A 21,296-nucleotide genomic window follows, 5' to 3' on the forward strand; every position below is an offset into this window, starting at 1 on the left:
CACTTTGTGTGCAGCTCAGAGTCAGACAGACCTTCTTGTAGCATCTCAGGTACGTCTGCCTGAAAGCGAGGTCCCACTCTGATCTCTCCTTTGTCGGCCAGGAGGGTTTTCTGTGTCGGGTCGTACACCAGCGAGTAGAAGAACGTATCCTGAAGGAGGAAACAGACCAGTCAGCCTCAGTATTTTATAAGATACACACATTAATGTCCATTTCAGTGATTCCAGCTCTGCCATCAAGAATTTACATCCAAAACTTAATTTTCATAAAAGGCTTCCTGGGCGTGAAATGAACAATTACAGAATTGTAAGACTTCTGTACACCTTTAATCCCAATCTGTTGTGTGACAGAATAATTAAAACGTTAACAAGTAAACAAAGTTTTGAGACATAAATGATGATTCCTTCTTTAAAAAAAAAAGGCTTTATAGATTAGTTATAAAAGAACAACCTGCAAATACTCTGATAATTTTCTGTATTCCTAAAAGTCTGCTTTTAGCTACTGAAAATGAGGATTTGTTGCCACTTCCTTGTTGTGTGATAATATATGATAATATTTTCCTCTGTCATCTTAAAATATCATCACAGTAATTAGAAGCTCAGCACCTGTGTGTCCAATCGGACTCAAAGCTGAACGTTTGCTCTTACTGACATTGTTCCCTTTTTTTCTAGATCCTTGCTTGTGTTGTTCTTACTCTCTGATGTACGTCGCTTTGGATAAAAGCGTCTGCTAAGTGAATTGTAGAAGTTGTGGCCCTTCACTTTCCTCTGCGCTGTTTGGACTGGAGAAGAAAATAAAAGGCAATAAAGTACGACCTTGGCCTGCTATGACACACACACACACGCGCGCTCGCACAAACAAACAAAGAGATGACACCTCGTGTTTTCTTTTCTCTGACTCACCTCTTTGTCGAGGTATGAAAGAACGGCTTCGGTCTCATTCAGTAATGCAACACTGCACTTCCCCCTAACAGAGAGAGGAGAGGGGAGGGGGGGGTAAAACATGATGTTAGTCACAAACGCAGGAAGTGAGCAGTGGTAGTTTTGTCTGTTCACGGCTGGATGAGTGACCATCCATGAGCACTGCCTGCAGACGATGAGCAGCAGGGTTTGTGTGCCTTTGTCCTGGTGCTAGGCAATAAAGCTATCATGGCAGGAGATGCAGATTAAATTCCACAACAATTACAAACTTTTGAAATGTGTACTCATTAGGGATGAGTTAAAAAGGCCTTTTACAGAGCTGAACAAGTAACAATCAGAATCAGAAATGCTTTATCAATCCCAGGGGGAAAGTCAGTGACAAACGCCAGTTGCTTGTGGTGTTTTGCTTTCACTTTGCACATTGTTTGAGCTGCTGCTGAATAAAGCCGATGTGCTCTGTTAAAGAGACACATAACAGGTATCAGGTGAAGTACAGGACACTGTGGCGGGAAAAAATGGAAACATGAAGTTAATTTGATGGGCCTTGGTGGCAGTTTGGCAAGCAGCGCCCTCAACAGACACGCTGTGACTGCAGAAAATTAACTGATATACTTAGTGCTCTGACTGGTTTAAATCACCACAGCAGTTTTTTAAGAAGAGGTGGAGACCGCTGTGGATAATTCTGCCCTTGTTAAAAACTACATAAACAACAAAGAAACGAATCCTGACCTGGAAACAAGACAAGCTAATGTACGGTAATCACCAGCCTTTCCTGATTACATTCATCCAGTGATGAGGTCTTTAAAGGGTTAATCCTTTATTTATTTTTATTTGCAGGTTTTGTTACTGGGTATATTTGTTTGTAATAGCAGGAGACAAAAGTAAACCAAAGCTGAAACAAGCTGGGCTTCTTAATTCTCCCCTGGACGTGACTGTATGTATGTTGTATGATGCATCCCATTTAGACCTAAGGCCGTCTAAATAAAAAAAACACCCTAAAAAAATCTGAGTAATGTGTGAAAACTATCTCCCAAAACCTTCAGAAAAACTGCACATTTTTTCAACATCTCATCAGGTCTTAAAGGTATATACACGCAAATGTTGGCAAAAATGTGCTACAGACATCTTTGGCTCCTGTAAATGAACTCGCTGGTTTATTGTTATAAGCTTGTTTTTAATCAGAAAACTTCTCAAACCGGCATTATTTTGAAACTTTTTTCAAGTGATATATAGATATATATATGGATATTGTTCAATACCAAAAAAACATGTGATGTGACCAGAGTCTTCATACGGTACCTGATGTGTGTCGCAGGTAGACTCTCGTACTGCCGTGAAAGAAAGAGCTCTCTGTGGCGAAGCTGGTGTTTCTGTTTGTCTGTTAGGTCCGTCTCCGTCGGACTTTCCTTCTCTTCTTCCAACTCCTCTGCAGGAGGCAAACACAGGAGAAAACTACATCAGAATCCTCTTAATGAAAATAGAGGCTATGTGTGTGGGGCAAGTTGATGATACAAAGCTGGTTTAGTGTTGATAAATAAATAAAACGACCAACAGATAATCAGAGAACCCTCTGATTATTTAACCATATTTACTAACTGTGCTCTCTAATGGTATAAAACAATAGAGTAGAAAAATGGCTCGAGGGCTTTGCAATTACAAATTATTGCGTCCATCTTTTATATGAGACATTATGGCTATTATGCGCAAGATTATTACTGGAAATATAGATATAATATAGATATATACACTGGAGAAAAGCGCATTCATCCATAAATACTGGATTAGCTACCGCTGAGTCAGCACCTAATGTGATGCAGCAGCAGATACACATTTTAAATCACTGTTGCACTTTTGCAACTATCCACTTTGATAAATAAAGATTGTCTGCCATTTGCATCTACTTATTTTTACACCAGTTGTTTTTAAGAGCTAACACTGGCACTAGTAAAGCTTCACAGCCGTGCGAGAAATTCTCCTGAACTGCAGATTTCCACAACAGCCTCAAGCTGCCAGTGGGCTTCTTCAGAATGACTCCATGATCAGATAGCTTCGGAAACCCCCCTCCTCCCACATCTTTCTGTTACGATCCAAACCTGACACTCGCACACCCACTTCACGCCATCACTAGCCAGCTGTGATGGAGGTGTGAGGACTAGAGCCGACCGAGGTTTGAATCTCTCCTTTGAGATGTCTTCCTCCCCCCCAAATCCTCCACGGTCTATTTCTGCTATTTACATGTGAATGACAGAGTGTAGCCCTGTAGAGCCTTACAGGAGGGACCGTCTAAAAATGTGTTCCGACATCAAAATCATTTAACAAAAGTCCCTTTCACACATGCCAAAAAGTTCCCCAAATGTTCAACATGAGCCGCATGTGTGAACAACCGTTTTTTCACCTTCTACATTTCACAGCGCATCTGCACGAGCATGTGACAAATACAAATCTTGATTCTTGAAAACCTTGACTTTACCCAGAATTCTTCCTGTCAGCCCCAGAGTAATATTTTTAGAAGATGTTGGAGTGAGGTGATGTGTGAACACAGCAGGAAATATTCAAGAAAAAAGGTGGCAAGGTGATGACGTTGACGACGTCTGGGGCGATACAGGTGTGACCTTTCTGAATATGTCCAATTACACGTAGCATTGATGTAAAAGCCAAATATGGCATCATGGTGTCAAATCTGTTGCAGATGGCAGTTATTTAATATAAACGTTACACTTTGACCCCGCACTGTTCATGTCCTGCCCACTGAGACACACAGTTTTAGGAGTGTGGGTGTGATTGGGGCTAACATTATCACCCCATTCGCTACAAGGCCAGCTTTCACTCTCACTTTCACAGTCTGTTTATTTCAAACATATCTGGATGCACGGTGCAAACTGTTTCTATTCCAACACAATGCATCCCTTAAGCTGAAGGTTGACAGGCTGTGACTTTGTGCATTTACACTAAAAAAAAAAAAAAAAAACTAAAAAAATGGCTTTTCACAAACAACAAAAAAAAGCTGTTAAAAGATTTTCTGAATAGTCAACCTGAACAACAGGTTGAGAACTGGAGAACAGTTTCATACAGAAATACATTGGTTGTCTAAGGCCCACCTAGCGTTTTTTTACATTTGATTTCAATGAGGAGAGTGTTCGCAGCACCTGGAGAGAAAGCGCAGCGCCCAGGGTATTTTTATCTGAGCTCGCCTCTTCTTTTTTTTTGTTGCCGTGACCTCAGCTGTGTCTCTGGTAACCTTTATAAACGTCCGTCATATGTCAGTCATTTGTTCCTTCATTGTGCTGCTGTTCTTACTTTTATCCAACCTCACTCTTATCGACTCTTGATGATATTTCAGAGCTGTATTTGTTGAGCAGAGAGAGAGCTAATGCTAACTGAAGTTTTTTTTGTTTCCTTCATTGTGCTGCTGCTGGTTCACACTGAAAGTTTCCCACCAACGTAAACCACTAAGGACGACTACAGGAAGTCTACCTAACCCTGCGGTTACAGACCAGCTGCTTACTCAAAGGTCTTCACAGCACAATGCAAACATCTTAAGGGACTTTATCAAGGCATGAGTTAATGTACACATTCATATATAGCAAGGTACAAAGAATCAGTTTCACCTGTGGTTACAAAGCTAAGGGTTCAATCATTTATCAGCATGACCATGAAGCAGATGCTTTTTTCGTTTTCAATGATGGCACCAGAATAGCTTCATTACAGCTCGCATGAGACGTTCTTTTAAAAAAGGTGACAGGCGTCATTTTCAAGATCTTTTCTACTTTTAGTAAGCGTGTTAGGCCTTAGAGAGACCCTTTAGGAGCCTCCACTTTCAACCACTTGAGTGTCTCACATTATTTTGGAGACTTTAGGTTGTCAAATATTCAACTCAAGAGTAGAAAAGCACTGCAGGTGATTCATTCCCCCCCCCCATGGTCAACAATCATTCAGGAAGGCTTCTTGTTGTGCTAGAAAGCCCAGCGGGCCTTGTCCCTGCAGCAGAAGCAAGGCTCTAGAGCATACGGAGCTCCCCCAACCTTCAGCGAGATGATCGGGCACTACTACCACCCGACGCACAGCCACCACCATCAGACTGTGTCGTCCCCACAACCACCAGACCGCGGTCTGCTCCGACCTCCTACTCAGCGGCAAGGAAGTGTAGACAACATGAACGCGAGGAATACAAAGGAGAAATCCTTCCTGCATCTTATCCCATCTCCCCCTATCCCATCTCCCTTTTGCAACATAACAGTGAGTAAGGTCTTTTACCTGCTCTTTTGTCAAGTATCTCGAGATAACATTTGCTTATGAATTGGCGCTATCCAAATACAGATTGATTGATTGATAACTGATAATTCAGCGGTAAGATGTGACCAAAGTTGGTTACCATGATTTTACCATGAAACCTGGAGGCAAATTCATGCAGTGCTTAAGATTTGGGTAAGTTGTCAAAGGGAAGGTGACGCTGGAGACACCAGCAACAATTTTAAATGTATCAAACTGGACGTCATAAACATATATACAGTCAACATGTCTAAACTTTTGCGACTCAACTTGTCAAATAGTAGTTTGGTAATAAGAACAGATATTTCAGCTTCGACTTCTACATACTTCTTTTGTTTGTTTGTTACAGTGAATGAGATTTCTTGGCTGTCCTTTTGTTTTCTCCCTGAATTATTTGGAGCCAAAACTTATGCCATTGTTTTAGGCAGTGATAATGTGTTTTTATCGTTGTCTCTTTGTCTTCTGCTGACCAGCTGGTGGACGAGCGACTCCAAAAGCTCTGTGGATTTGGCACAGCGCTTCAGTGAATGCATATGTCCCGGCATACTGTTTAGTTTTTCGTTTATGTGTTTAAGGTTGCTGTATGTTTACACAGTCGAGCCAAATCAGCAGAACTGGTTTTCCACAAACAGCCTCTCAACCCAGAGAGAGTAGTATTTATACAAACACTACAGTCCTGTCATCCAGAGCCTCAGCCACATAAACTTTATGAAACGATCTTTACTGCATCTACTTTCTGCCTCTCCATCATCCCCCTGAAAGGTGTGGCATTTGTTTAGTACAGGGGAGATTTCAATTTCCATAGAGCAAACACTTTTTTTTTGGTTTTTCAATTGTGACCAACGGACAAAGTGAAGCATCGCTGGAAACGATTAAAAGGCCTCCCACACAGAACAGGTGTTGTTGTGATAACAACACTTTCCTATCCTTCCTTCTTCTCCTCCTCATACAGCCTCACTCACACGGCAACGCTCTCACTCGCAGTAAAAAGTGATTGAGAAATAAATGTGCTGCAAATACGAACAGCGGCATGTTTTTTTGTTTTTTTTAAGTCCTGCTGTGATACCAGTTTGGTGGCCCGCTGGAGTCTTGATTTACAATTTAAAAAACAATTACGACCTATGCTGCAACGTGCAAAGGATGGGCTCAGTGGAAACACAGCTGGAAGTGTGTGCATGACTGAGGTGCAGCAGGAGGCCCATAATATGATTTCCCTCACTACTCTTTGTCAGAAAATATAAATGTACCCAAGAATCACACCGGTTCTAAAAGCATGACCATTCACTAATTAAGAATTGGAAACTCCCTATAAATTTGGATTTAAATTGTTTATCAGGTTTGCAAGCCAAAAAAATAATAATAATAATAAATTAATATTGGCACTACCCAATGTGAGGATTTGATGCTTTATTTTAACCAACATGTTCTCTTTATCAATTAATGACTGTAACAAATAACCTAACTAATAACAGTTGGTCCATTTAAATGTAGAATTGCAAATACTGCTCGTTTCATCCAAGGAACACTTTGAATGGTGGCTGAACAGAAACTATTTAAGACAAAGAGATGACATGATCACTTTTTTTTGTAACATTCCTCAATACGTTTTTTTGTCCAAGAGAAAAAAAAAATGTAAATAATAATTTTTTTTTAGTTTCAAAGAAGACTTTTTTTGGGGCCTTAAAAACACAATTTCCTCTTAAAAACACGACGTCAAACCCCGAGTTAACCAAGTTCTAATTGCGAGTTAACGTGACCGCCTACAGTAGTGCCTTTGTTAATGTTAGCCAATACCAGGCAATAACACACGTGACAGTTTGCACGCAAAAATAACACAACATGTCCACAGATTAAGCTTGCACAATACTATCAGTGTGATGGATTGAATTACACAAAAGACTAATAGACTAGAATAATAACCACAATAGTCCCGGCGTAAACGTCACTGTTGAGGCACGTAGCAGCCATGTTGGATTATAACTCAGGCTACTGGAGGACACTTAATAAGAATGCAAAATAAGTGTAATTGGACACATTCAGAATATCAACAAAAAGGAGCAAAGAAGAACATTCGGACTGACAGAAAACATAAAGCAGTGGCAGCCATACAGACTTTGGTGACAAGATATAAACACCCCCCATCGCTCTCTTTTTTGTCTTTTCTCAATTCTGCTCACCCCAACTTCACAAGAACATTTTACCTTGGGGGTTTGGCAAGAAAAATTTGAGTAACCTTCAAGTGAAAAATTCAGCTGTTGGTGTTCACACATGCAGCTCACTTTGGACATTTCAGGAAGTTTTCAGGAGTTTAGTGCAAGTGTGGAAGCACTATTTCATTCCTGCGCGAGACACGTGAGCAACACAGTTTGGATTCTGAACGTGTGTGACAGGAGCCACTACTCACTTGCATGTTTGTCTGCGAGCTGGATGAGGCTGTGGGAAATGTCTCGCCTTCTGTAGAAACACACCACCTTGGCCTCCACATTACCGCTGGCCGTCTGAAAACAGAGAGAGGATCCAGGTTAAGCGAGAGAGCTGGCAACACCTCCCTGTGCAAGCCTCTAATTTCCCAAGACACCTTGCTCCTTTGTGTGATTGCCAGGTTATGTTGCTGTGACAGGATGACCAAGCCAGCTATAGTGCTTTGGATCAGATGATTGATGGATTGTCTCACAGTGTAGTTAGGCTGCCAGACTTAAAGACTCAGCCAGTATTAAATGTCATGACTCACAGGGAGTGAAAGGATGAGAGGGGGGGGGGGGTTATGTTTTTCATAACTGCTATCAACGTCTACTGCTTTCACAGAGAAAATCCAGAAGAAGATGCATTGGAAACGGAAACATGAAGGATATGGACATGGTAACAGACCTCACAAATACTTCACAAAACCATGCACACCACCATCACCTTTTCAAGCTAAAGCAACAGTTCACTGTTAGGATAACCCCACACTTACAGTGTTTTCATTGCTCCTGCATTTATTTATTACTTCAAACAAAATCACCCCTAAAGTATGAAAAATGTACAAACAGAGACCTTAAAAATACGACATTGTAGACACTCAGGTAAGCTTCTTGTTGAGGTTTTATCAGTCATTTTTTGAGACTGTGGTGCATCTATAGAAAGTGTATACATTTTCATTTTGAATGTTACCGATTTGTAAAAATGTTAATGAATTTGCCCATTCTTGCTTACACTATATCGCAGTTGACACGGTATCATGGTTCATATCTAATGGCCATTCCTGCCAATCGTCTGTTCACAAATGGGGCTAATGTTGTGCAGTGTGCACTGAATCAGCAGAGTAGAGACGAAATGGCAAGAGGACACTTAACAAGAACAATCAGAAGAGTTATTGAACTCTTGAGTAGAAGTTAAATGTGTTTTTGTTAGCGAACGCGGCGTGGCTTCAGTACCGCGGCTCACTGTGCAGACCCTGACTCCAAATACGCAACACGTCAGCACTCCTGATGGGGGTATTTTGGCTTCATCTTTGCACAATGGGGAGGCTGAGGTGCATTGTACATCTTATTATACACTACAGTCCATAGTCCAAACAACAAGTAAATCTCAGGTCTTAGTTTTCTCCATTGATGATGCATTTGCAGCATTTTCTGCAACCAAAAAGACTGCTGCAGACCATCTGTTTCCACATTAACCTGGCACACACACTCCCATTGTGCATGAATCCTTGTGTACTTTGCAAAGAAAAGGCTTCCAGTCCAAACTGAGATCATATCTGGCACACTACTAAAATAATGTCTGACAGTAGATCCTATTCGTTTTTAAAACATTCTGGTAAAGGAAAATGTTTTTGTCTGGACAGAGCCTCAGCCTCTACATACTTTATTTACTGCAGGGATTGCATCATGCAGCAGGGAGATCCTGTTATTTGTCCACCCCCTCTACCACTTATTAGAATCACAATATCTCCTACCTTAACTTTTTAATGCACAAACTCAAATGGGGTTTTATTTCGTTTTTTTTCCAGACTGGTATCGACCTGATCTGACATTTCCCACCCACAACATCTGATAATGACGTGCATTTATCCGAGTAAATGGAAACAAGGGAGAGCTTCACTCAAAGGCATTTTAAAGATGCCTTCCTGTTATTTAACATGTTCGCTTCAGGCGGCCGTTAACTGAAACACTGAGGAAATTACTTTAAACAGGCTACACCACAACAGTTCAAATATTGACAGAAAAACATTTGACCAGGTTCCTTTCAGAGCTGGCACTGACTGATCATTTAGTCAAAAGCTATCTGAGCTCCTGAAAGTTCATTATAATAATGTATACCGCCTACAAACACAAACACGCACTCCCCCAGGTGTGTCCTGTGACACAAACGGCAGTTAGGTGGAGACGAGGGAACACCTATCAGGTTTAATCAAATTACTAACACTTGGAAGTCACAAACATCATTGCAAAGAGGGGGAGGGGACAGGAGCAGAGAAGAATCCTAGCTATTTGACCTAAGGCATTAAAACAGCATAAATAAACACACACACACACACACACACACACACACACACACACACACACACACACACACACACTAAATGACACAAACAGCTCAGTACCTTGTTGAGTTCTTCTATCCGGCGGATCAGGTAAGGGTTACTGGAGGAGTTCTCAAAAAATACATAATCTGCAACAGAAAAGACACATTGTATCAGATCACTGAGACAGCACAGGTGAGAATGAGAAACTAGGCAACAAAACTAAGTACTAGGTTATTAGGTTCACCTGTAAAAAAATAAATAACACCAAATGAAACAGCTCAGTCATATAGAAGATGACATTGTACAGTTCTGATTGACAATGTCAGAAACGTACCGATTTAACAATGCGCTCATAACCGGTGTTTCTACTTTGCACTGATGTTGAACTGGCCTGCATTATTTGGAGAGAGACGACTATAATGCGACGCGATAATGAGAATATTTGCCTTTATATCAATGCTACGTGTAATCCAATGGAATGACAACATCCACAAAAGAGAGGAGAACAACATACTGACGCACAGAAAACATTATGCGGCCGTTTGAGTACGTGCACGGAGATCGTAGTGGTCGTGTGCAGACACTTCAGCCGGTCACTATATGTATAAACGTCACTCGGGTCCCATTGGCTCGAATTGAAAATCTCCGGAGTTTACGCGGCGGCCGCGTTCAGACATCAGCTCGCTCGGATATTCTGCGGATAAAATACTAGGGGTCTGGCCGGGGAAACTCCGGGTGAAGCCCGCGCGAAAAATGCGGCTGTTTGCGTTCACACATGGCCTAAAGAACCTCCGGGTAACCAAATCTCCGGAGTTTTTCAGGAGATTTCCCTATGTGTGAAAAGGGTTAGACAGAGAGAGAGAGAGAGAGAGAGAGAGAGAGAGAGAGAGAGAGAACAGTTTCTAATGTTTTTCCAAAAGCATTATCCATTTTTGACTTTTCTCCATCATTCATTGTAGGATAGGAGGAGCTTGTTTTTCAACACCATGTTACTGGTTTTTCTATGCTATCTGTAGTGTCCTGGTCAATTGTCACAATGGTACAATAAGTATGCAGAAGCCTTGTTCTTTCTCTAACCTCTTTGTTTTGTCCCTGTGTTTAATAACGGCCAATTTATTACCAAACTCTTTTATAATAACACAAGAATAATGGTACATGGCTTGACTATAATAACTTCATCAAAAGACTTTTAAACTCAACGTTCATGCCTGCTGGTGACATTAGTATTAGCGACTGCACAGGTCTGCAATATATTTTTGCACAATGTATCCATCCAGACACTTTTGGGGAGAAGTTCTATCACTGCATTTTGTACAAATCTGTTCCTTTTATAATTAATTTATGTTTGTAGGACTTTAAAAACTGATAACACTAAAGCTGACATCCAGAAGAGTGCTTGATTCTAATAAATGTTTATACTTCTACAACCCTGATAAAAAGAAAATCTTTCGGACTGGGAGTTTACAAGCTTTGGACACCGACGACATAAATGACTGTGTCTATCTTTCAGATTCTGCATCAAGTCTCTCAATGAAACCTAGAAAAGTCGGCCTGCGAACGTTTTTAGTGTCAGCACAAATATTTCTTGTAAAAACAAAGCAGGGTGACACAACTGTTTCTCCATCCTGATTTGTTTATATCAAAGAAACATAGGAAAACTAGTACGTATCATCTGTTTATATTCTAATAAACAAATAGCTACATTAAGAGCTCTCTCACAGATACAACAAAAACGTAAAAAATTAAGGATTTGTGGCAGATGTGTTGTTTTGGGCGGGATTCAATTGTACAGGTGCAACTGAAAAACAAGTGGATTGCAAATGGATTTGTACATTGCAAACACCGCCCTGTTTCCAACTCACTAAAACATGAATAAACAAAGAGAAAAGTGGCCGAGTAAGTCCTCCCTTAATGTTTCAGCTAACAACAGAAGCATTTATATCTGTTGTGAAGGTTAAATCAATCAGCAACTGAATCATTAAAGACCAAGTTAAAAACATAACCGAAGACTATTTATTTCAAGTGGGCAATTTGTAATGAGTAAGCATGAGTATCAGATTCCAAGGCAAGGCAAACCTATATGCACCGCTTTATTTCAAAGACTGTGACGGAGGAAACACGCAGCTATGGTTGTGTACGTTCAATAATTAGGACATGGATGTGTCTTATTCAAAGTTTTCCACTGCTCCTGAACAAAAAAATCCGCATAAATGTGACTTCAGCAAGACTGTGGACACAGAAACCCAGAAATGGGCAGAAAACACAGTATGTATGGAAAGCATCAAGGCATTTCAAATGCTACGTCTCATTGCTGTCTGAAAAAATGTAAATACAAATGTGCCAGACACTAACAATTCAGTCAAACGGCTGGAGTCAAACGTAGTCACTCAGTGTATTTAATCAACTCTCGTCAGCCTCTGGAATCAAAACATGTTAAACCACAATGGCAGGATTGTAAAAAGCATATGTTTAAGTCTGACTTTCCTTTTATGTTGCTAAATAGTGCTGCACATTGTAGGATTGCCTTTTACGCTCCAGAAGATACAATATTTGACTATAGGCGAACTGTGGGGAGTCAAGTGTGTGTGTGTGTGTGTGTGCTCCCCTTCCTCTCCACGTTGATACACTGACATCCTAAATGCATTTTTTGTTTTTTTTTAATTCCAGGGTAGAGCTCTACAGCTGAAAATATGGTGTTTAGTTACCCTTTAAATATGACCACCTATACATCAAGAGAAAGTTTTTGCAAAGTTCTCAAATGTAAGAGCTGCAGTTTCCACAGAGTACTTGAAGGCATCAGGGGAACTACAGTTAAGGTGACCAACAAAACACACTAAAAAAAAAAAGAAAGAAAAGAAACGATAGCAGTGGCAACAATATCCCCCCCCTCATTGCTTATCACTGTGACTGCTCAAAGCAATTTCTGCAGGTTTTGAGATTATTCAAGGTCTGGTTTGTGGATTTTTTTTTTTTTTTTTAGAGGTGCTAATCCAAAACCTTGACGCAACGACGCCATGAATCGAGACTATTATTTGATGTGAATTCCTGCAGACTGCTCACAATTTTAGCAAGCCCAGAGGGAGAACAATCCGCTTATTGGCGACACTTGAGGTGACTGTAGGTGAACACCTTGCATGTAAAAGTTACCAACACTGATAAATGCATCGATCCGACGCGATGAGTCGAGCTGCAAATCGGGCTAATCAGTGAGGCCACTGGCTGATGCTAACGTTAGCTTCAATAAAAAAAGGACTCGTACTAAATGGCTGCATGCCAGAAGAGGCAAATACAAAGGCAAGCCTCAGACCTCCCGTGGTAACGTTTTTAAGCTACCTATGTGTAGCCGAGAAGTCCCTGGCAGTTTTTCCGCCCCCCCTCACCTCTCAGGTGTTATTAAGACCAAGAAAAGGTGCAAGGAAATAAAATGTTTACATTGTAGGCTAAAGCCATTTAGCCGAGCTGCAGGGCTAGCTGCTGCTGCTGCTGCGGCCACGACAGACGCGAGGCCTGACCCATTTTGAATCCCTAAATATTTACAAATTATCACCTTCCTGGTTAAACTTAAACGCGCAAAAGTGTTAGCACAGTCGTGTCTTCATATAGGATGCAAGACACACAGCAATACTAGCCTCGTAGCCCCTTGCAAGGGATGCAAAACTTGAAGGGGTTTTCTGTTTGATACATAGGAGAAAAAAACAGAGAGATCCCACATTGACATACATACCTCCGACCCGGTACATGTTGGCCGCCATTTCTGCCCTCCCGGAGTGTTAACGTAAACCATAAACTAAAGAGGAGACTCGAATAAATTAATAATAATAAAAAAAAACAATAAAACTCCGTAACTTAAAAGGTAAAACAAAAAGAAAAGGTGCGATGAATTATGATCGTCGAGACTCCGGATGTGAGCCCAGTCGGGAGGTTTTTTTTTTTTTTTTTTTTTTTTTTTTTTTTTTTTTTGGCAAATCAACCCCCCTCCTCCTCCTCCTCGGATTCACTGTTCCCTTTTACAATACAGTGAACTCACGGCAGCCAAAAGAAGTCGGATCAACCCGAAAAACCACTGGTGACGTAGAGAGGAGAGGAGGGGAGGGGAGGAGAGGAGAGGGGAGGGGGGTGCGCACGCGTAAACACTAACGCACACACCACACCACACCACACCACACCACACGCGTGCAGATACGAGCACCGTTAGCTGTAAAAATAAAAATAAAAAAAAGCCCCAAAAAACAAATCTGAAGATTATTTGAACAAACTATTTGAGCCATTTAATTTATTCAGAATGCGACAATATGAAAACGTATCCTCCCAGATTATTTGACGAAGTTGTATTAGGAGTCGTAAAACGTTCCTAATGTATCCGAATAAAATGTTAGAGATGGGGAATTACGAGGAATTTGCCTTTAAGTGGATATTGTCTAAACTTACAGGTTATCACTGAACCTGGACATGCGTTGACCGTCCCACCCTCACCACACGCACGCGCACGCGCACACACAAACACACCCTCACCACACACACACACTTCTGGCATGTGCAACATTTACATTTCAGACTGCAATATTTATTTATATAAATATTTACATTTCAGACTGCAATATTTATTTATATTTTCTGCAATATTTGCATTTCAGACTGCAATATTTATTTATATTTTCTGCAACATTTACATTTCAGACTGCAATATTTATTTATATAAATATTTACATTTCAGACTGCAATATTTATTTATATTTTCTGCAATATTTGCATTTCAGACTGCAATATTTATTTATATTTTCTGCAACATTTACATTTCAGACTGCAATATTTATTTATATAAATATTTACATTTCAGACTGCAATATTTATTTATATTTTCTGCAATATTTGCATTTCAGACTGCAATATTTATTTATATTTTCTGCAATATTTACATTTCAGACTGTAATATTTATTTATATTTTCTGCAACATTTACATTTCAGACTGCAATATTTATTTATATTTTCTGCAATATTTACATTTCGATCTGTGCAATATTTATTTATATCTATATTTCTGTAATATTTTACATTTCATACTTTATTTTATATTTCTGCAATATCTATTTATATTCTGTTATGCTACTGCCTGTAAATAACTCCTACCATACATTGCCCATCTTACCTGAATGAGAGTTCCTTTTTTTTATTTCTTCTTTTGTTGTTTTTAGCTGTGGATGCTTGTATGTGTGTGCACTTTAAGGTGAAGCCAAATAATGTCGTTGTACAATTGTATAATGACAATAAAGACATTCTATTCTAAAGTTCTTCTGAAGATAACATTGGGTACAACAGAACCGTACTGTGTACAGAAAGTAGGCTATACAATTTAATTAGGCTAATTGTTGTTGATTATTAAAACAAAAAAAATAAACAAGTTGTTGGAAATAAATAAGGTGTAAAAAATTTTTTTTAGATAGGGTGCTTCTTTTCTGGAGCAAGTGCTACTTTGGTGATATATGTGCGTAAAATTATGGCACTATAGTTTTCCTATATTTGAGTATTTCTCCACATGCGTCTGTGCGCGCGCATGTGACATCATTGATGGGATTGGCTCCCCCTGACTGGGGTGGAGAACCTTCCACACAGGCTACAGAGGGAGAAGAAGAGGAGTGAGGGACAGAGGGGATAGTTTTCCACCAGCCCGGAGCTTAGCGCAGGGACACCTCCATCCAGAGTGAACCACGCCCCGGGGAAAGGAGAGACTGTGGCTCCTCAAAGTCCCCAAACTCCTGATATGGAAGGGGGACCGGACGGAGAAGAGGGCTGTTAAGTTTGGTTACCGGTTGAAACGATGAAGTTCGGGAAGAGCATCTGCGTGCTCAACGTGGGGGGGACCCGGTACGCCTTCACCCGTGAGGTGATCAAGGATTTCCCTCTCCGGCGCGTCAGCCGCCTTCATGCATGCGCAACCGAGAAAGAGGTTCTTGAACTGTGCGACGACTACGACCGGGACCGCAATGAGTTCTTTTTCGACCGTCACGCGCAGGCTTTCGTGTTCATCATGCTGTACGTGCGCTCCGGTAAACTCCGCTTTGTTCCCGGAGTGTGTGAGCTGTCCTTCTACACGGAGATGCTCTACTGGGGACTGGAGAGCGCGCACTTGGACTCCTGCTGTCAAAAACGGCTGGACGACAGGATGTCCGAGATTGGCATGGACTCTGAATCTGAGGAGGGCATCGAAGTGTCAGTGGATGAGCCTCAGAGCCCGGTGGAGCCGGTGCAACTGACTGCGCTCACAGGGCGCGCAAGATGGCTAGAGATGATGCGCAAAGCATTCGAGGAACCAAACTCTTCGATTGTGGCGCAGCTTTTGGCTTCAATATCCGTCATCTTTGTGATCGTTTCTATGTTCATGCTGTGTGCAAGCACCCTGCCGGACTGGGACACAGCCAAGAAAACCACAGTGGAGGAGCACAGGTAGGAGAAAGTCCAGGTCCTGTCAAGTTAGATTCATAACAAGTCGCGATACTGATGCTTATTACCTGACAGAATATATCCTAGAAGTTAAACTTTGCTCTTAACTTGTAATGCGAAAAAGTCAGTGTTGGCTTCATTCCAGCCAAATCTTGTCAAGGATGCGTTTCTGTCATGATCAACACTCTGTAAATAATAAATGTATATGCACACAAGAAAGCGCCTGCATGCGTCCAAGAGAAACCGTTAAAACTCATTAGCACAATCCATTTATCACCCATAAGGTTGATGCTTAATCATTAACCCAATCCCAGCTTTTGGACTGTAATATGATGGTATTGGCTGTTTTTTTGTTATATTTCAAAAGCAGTTACTTGGATCCAAGCATCCAACCCTTTTAAAACATATAGTCTAACAATAAGCATTATTAATATATGTTCAATTCGTCCTTCTGCTTTCTCATTGAATGCCCCGGCTGTAAAAGAAAGGCACAATGACAAGTTTCAGTCAGCACTGAACATTATAAGCACCACATCTCAGACCAAAAAAGCAGAGAAAGCAAATCAATAACCAATCCATATTATCTACAAAACTAGTGTTAATTATTGAACAGTCTTTTCTGAACGGCCCCACTTCTCCTTATTAAAAATTCAAATATACAGTATTTACAGGCATGCACTGTACACAAGAAAGACAAACAAAATAGATAATGACCAGTTTCATTATATCCCCGTGGCTAATGAGTTGAAGGAGGAAGATGTACTGATGGATTATATATCAGTGTAAGCAAACATGAAACATATTTAGCCACTTAGAAGGATCACTTCCTTTGCAAGTCAGCGTTTGGATATTATTTTGACTCCAGTTTTTGGACACAAGGTGAAAAAGTGCATCTTTTATTTCAACGCTATTTTCCGGAGCTCTTGTTCTCTTTTCTTCTCTTGGGAGCCTGCAGCTGCTTTTCTCTATATAAGGCGAGGTTATGTTCACCCAGGCAGCATGCTGGATGGACATAGTTTTGGATCTTACAGTCAGGGTCGAAAGGATTCCAATATAGTTACAAGAGTGGTGGACGATACAGTTGCTCTATGATTTGGTTCTGTTTAACCCTGCTGATGTGATTGTCCTTAGGCTCTAGTATTTGCTTGACCTGATTGCTTCTATTTCGAACACAAGCACCACCTCACTCTAAATTGCCTTTGCCGTGCTGATCAATGGGGCAGTAGTGTACGTGTTTTTGTCACAGGTCATTTTTGAAGGTTGTAAATCCCTCCCTCTGTGCAGTTTCAACGTCTTTATCTCTTACTGCATGTCTTTTCTTGTGTTTTCTTTCAACAATAAATTGCACCAGATGTTATCCCTCCTCCCAAAACATCACCCCTGCTTTGCTCCCATCTTCGTCACTCACCCAGATTGTCATACAGTATCCCATATCATCCATATCTCCCCTCTGCCATTTCCTGTTTACAGTCTGTTCCTCTCATTTCTCTCCTCTGTAGGATAGTGGAGACCGTGTGCATCGGCTGGTTCACAGCAGAGTGCATTGTGCGCTTCCTGGTGGCTAGAAACAAGTGGGACTTCCTACGCCGGCCCCTGAACATCATTGACATCATTGCAATAACCCCTTATTATGTCACCATGGCACTGGCCCGGGCGGGGATGCCCGGCGCAGGCCTCGGGGTTGCAGGGGTGTTCCTGCGGGTGCTGAGGATGATGCGTGTGTTCTGGCTCATGAAGCTGGCCAGGCACTTCATGGGCCTGCAGACTCTGGGGCTGACGCTCACGCGCTGTTATCGGGAGATGGTGATGCTGATGGTGTTTGTGTGCGTTGCCATGGCGATATACAGCGCCCTGGCTCAGCTGCTTGAGCACGGCTTGGACTTGGAAACACGGAACCACGATTTTGCGAGCATCCCGGCTGCCGCCTGGTGGGTCATTATCTCCATGACTACAGTGGGGTACGGGGATGTCTACCCGGTGACGATCGGGGGGCGGGTGCTCGGGGGGATGTGTGTGGTGAGTGGGATTGTTCTCCTGGCACTGCCCATTACATTCATCTACCACAGTTTTGTACAGTGCTACCATGAACTTAAACTTCGCTCTGCCAGATACGAGCGCAGCCTTTCCATAGAGGTTCTGCAGTGAGAAAACATTTGTTTCCCAGAACATTGATTGCCAGACGTCGACCAGGAAGAAGCCTCATCAAACCACCTGCTGATCCTATGTGAAATAATTATAAACAGCCCTGTTTCCTGCCTGAGCTGCAACTGATTTTGTTTGGCCTGTCTACCTCCTGCCTGTTGTGCTGATGATCTTCAATCATCATCTGCAGCCAGTTCGCTCTGCGCCTGCCTCCTTCTGCACTTGTGCAAAAAAACAAAAAAAAAGGATAGAAATACACCCATTATAATTTATTAAACACACACACACAGGCACAGTAAATCCAGTTTTGACAGTGGCTGCTGTTTACACTGTATTCCCATCGTTACAACAATGCCTGCCTCTTTTTCTATGCTGCATCAAGTGCTCATGTGTTTGAGTGTGTTTTTGTTTGTCTGACCATGAATAAAGCTTTGCACCCAGATGGTCCAAGTTACACAAGATTGATGGGTGATCTAAATGCATTCTGTTAAACCTGTGAAAAATAGAGAAGGAGTGAACATGTAAGTGCAAAGTGGGGATGGAGAAAGGACACGTGGAGGGCTTAGTGTGTAGGAGGGGTTTAAGCCGAGGATAATGAAATATGGGCATGCAATGTGGCGGACAAATAAAAGGGAAAGGTATGACAGGGAAAGAGCCTGAAACAAGACAGCATGTCTGGTCAGCAAAGAATGAAGAGATGGGAGTGTGTGTTGCTCTCACCATTTGTAAGTAAATTATAAGGTATTTTATATTTCTGATTCTCCAAGGCAAACTCATTCTCCAGCATGTCAATCATAATGGAGGCTGATTTGTCTGCAAATAAAGGTCACATTCACGCACCTTTCTGCTGGCTCTTTTACATTTTCTCCTGGAATAATTGTGAAAATGACATAAGGGGATACATTTAAATGACAAAAAAAACAAAAACACAAGACTGGAAAAAAATGGAGGATGTCACAGATGATGGTTCTGACATTCATGATTCAGATATGTTTGCACAGTCGGAGGTTTGCCAAGATGATATGATTTATTGAAGAGACACATGATCCAAACAAACAAGTCCACACGTCTCCCACACAACAGTCTTTCTCTGCCTTTCCTCTCCTCTTCCTCCTGTTGCCATCAACCATCCTCTTTTTACACACACACACACACACACACACACACACACGCACACACACACACACGGACATGCACAGAACAAGCTCTTCCTCCACTGTTGCAGTTGAAATTAAACAATTACTCAGTCTGATCATTATCTCTCCGTCCTTACACTTATAGTCTATATTTCTTATTACCTCATAAACCATGCAGCCTTGTATGAGTTACATGTGCGTTTTAGAACGTGCATATCTTAATATTCTTGTTGTTGTGCTATCAATGTGCTTTTTAAGTAATGTAACAGGCAACAAAATGAAAGATAATCAATTATTTACCACCAACCCAACAACGCATACTTTATTTTAACTCATGGAGCATAGCTAATAGTTGAGTACATTTCGGCCAGGCCTGATTGAAGTCTTCGATCAAAACGTTTTCATCTGTAGAAATGGTCTTGTTGTTAATGTAATAAATGTATGTGCTTTTATAATAAAATGACTCTGAGTGAAGTGCCGTCGAATATGTAATTGCTTGCTACAAATCAAACGACCACAAAATGGATTATTGCAAGAGTAAATTTTACAATGTGAATCTTGATCTGGGGTTTTCATTAAACTTTCTTGCATAACCCTCAACCATGTGGAAATATTCAAGGGCTGCTGCAATGGTCCACCATCTTAGCAAAATGCTTATTTTTGCTTCTCATATTATTATATGTAAAGCCATGAGAAACATACTGATTCATAAGGAAATGGAAATTGTAACCCTATAGTAATGCACATGTAAGTTATGATTAAAAGTGAACATCTGGAGTCTGCATTCACACTTGCTGGCAGCAGTGTAACCCAGAAAAGTGATAAATGGGTAGCACATTTTTGACAGCTGGCATTTGATCAGTCTTGATGCGATAACATTCTGTTTACACCTCAAGGCCTGCTGCAGGCAATGGACCGAAACATTCTGTTTGTGGGACACCTGAGCCCGCTGGCAAGGGCTTAGAGTGCGCTCATCAGAGGTCACACTGAGGTGAACATCGTGCCACAGTGAAGTTTCTAAGAGTAAACCGACTCTGAAACTGCTGCCCTGTTCTCGGGGGTTCAAAGCTTCCAGGTACATCAGTCAATCAGCTTTAAGGCTTATGTGTCAAGTTTTCCTAATGAGCTCATTTGCTGTTTCAGGAATCAAATTAAAGGAAAAATGAGCATTAAGCCGTTAAAACAGCTTTACTGCTCCTTAACATATTTCTATACATACAGTACATTCAAATCTACTGGAGGGGTGGTTCTTATAAAGATAATCCATTATTTGTTTCTGATGATGGTATTTGAGGACACTGTTAAACAGAATAGTCATCATATTCACACAGTTGCCATTGTTCATTAATGTCACACTACTGGTGGAAAGTTAAATTGGCTTTTAAATGTCCTTACTACTGTGTTCCAGGTAAGCAAGTCATATAAATGAAGGGAAGTTTACAAACTATAATCATTTCACCCCTTCTTTATTAAACAGCAACTGAAAAGACGCTGGATGGTTAAAATACATTATATCCAACTATATTCAAGGAAATAGGCCTACAAAACCTTTGATTACTCATACCTGTTGTGACAGCTTAACAGCTAACATTGGCATTCAATCAGTCTATACCTAGCATTACTATTAGCTACTGTTCAAATATTTGCTATAGCTGGCATTATTGTTAGCAATGATTCAAGGCATTTTTTTGTCTATAATGTAAGACTATCTATGATCCAAATGTTTGCTTTTGTAAAACAGTGGCTAATTAGTTAGCTGACCAAATTTGGTGTTTTAAATTAAAGACTTTCGGATTTTCACGTTCCATTGTCTATGATTCACAATGTCCATTACATGCTGATATTTAAGAGGAATAATGTAGTCTAATATGATATGATTCCTACA

General features: G+C 41.0%; 2 protein-coding genes across 3 annotated transcripts in view; one reads left to right on the forward strand and one right to left on the reverse strand.

Annotated features, from left to right (window-relative positions):
- Window positions 1-13,775, reverse strand: part of mta3 (metastasis associated 1 family, member 3) — a 34,188-nt gene extending 20,413 nt beyond the window's left edge. The window contains exons 1-6 of one of the 2 annotated variants that reach the window (XR_010664911.1): window positions 13,419-13,772; window positions 9,773-9,840; window positions 7,592-7,685; window positions 2,218-2,344; window positions 901-964; window positions 32-149 (exon numbers count right to left, since the gene is read on the reverse strand). Coding sequence is in view for 1 of the 2 variants with exons in the window: in XM_020646226.3 (XP_020501882.1) it covers window positions 32-149; window positions 901-964; window positions 2,218-2,344; window positions 7,592-7,685; window positions 9,773-9,840; window positions 13,419-13,446 (499 nt within the window). In the remaining variant the exon portion in view is untranslated. Of the gene's footprint in view, window positions 1-31; window positions 150-900; window positions 965-2,217; window positions 2,345-7,591; window positions 7,686-9,772; window positions 9,841-13,418 lie in introns of both variants that reach the window. The other variant, XM_020646226.3, reaches the window with a different exon arrangement.
- A 1,530-nt stretch (window positions 13,776-15,305) lies between these two features.
- kcng3 (potassium voltage-gated channel, subfamily G, member 3) lies at window positions 15,306-19,885 on the forward strand. Its single transcript, XM_020646271.3, has 2 exons — window positions 15,306-16,136; window positions 17,633-19,885. The coding sequence occupies exons 1-2, from the start codon at window positions 15,511-15,513 to the stop codon at window positions 18,276-18,278; spliced, it is 1,272 nt and encodes a 423-aa protein (XP_020501927.1). The 5' UTR covers window positions 15,306-15,510; the 3' UTR covers window positions 18,279-19,885.
- Window positions 19,886-21,296: the final 1,411 nt, after the last annotated feature.

The sequence above is a fragment of the Labrus bergylta genome, chromosome 21, assembly GCF_963930695.1.
Source record: "Labrus bergylta chromosome 21, fLabBer1.1, whole genome shotgun sequence".
NCBI classification, from domain to species: domain Eukaryota; kingdom Metazoa; phylum Chordata; class Actinopteri; order Labriformes; family Labridae; genus Labrus; species Labrus bergylta.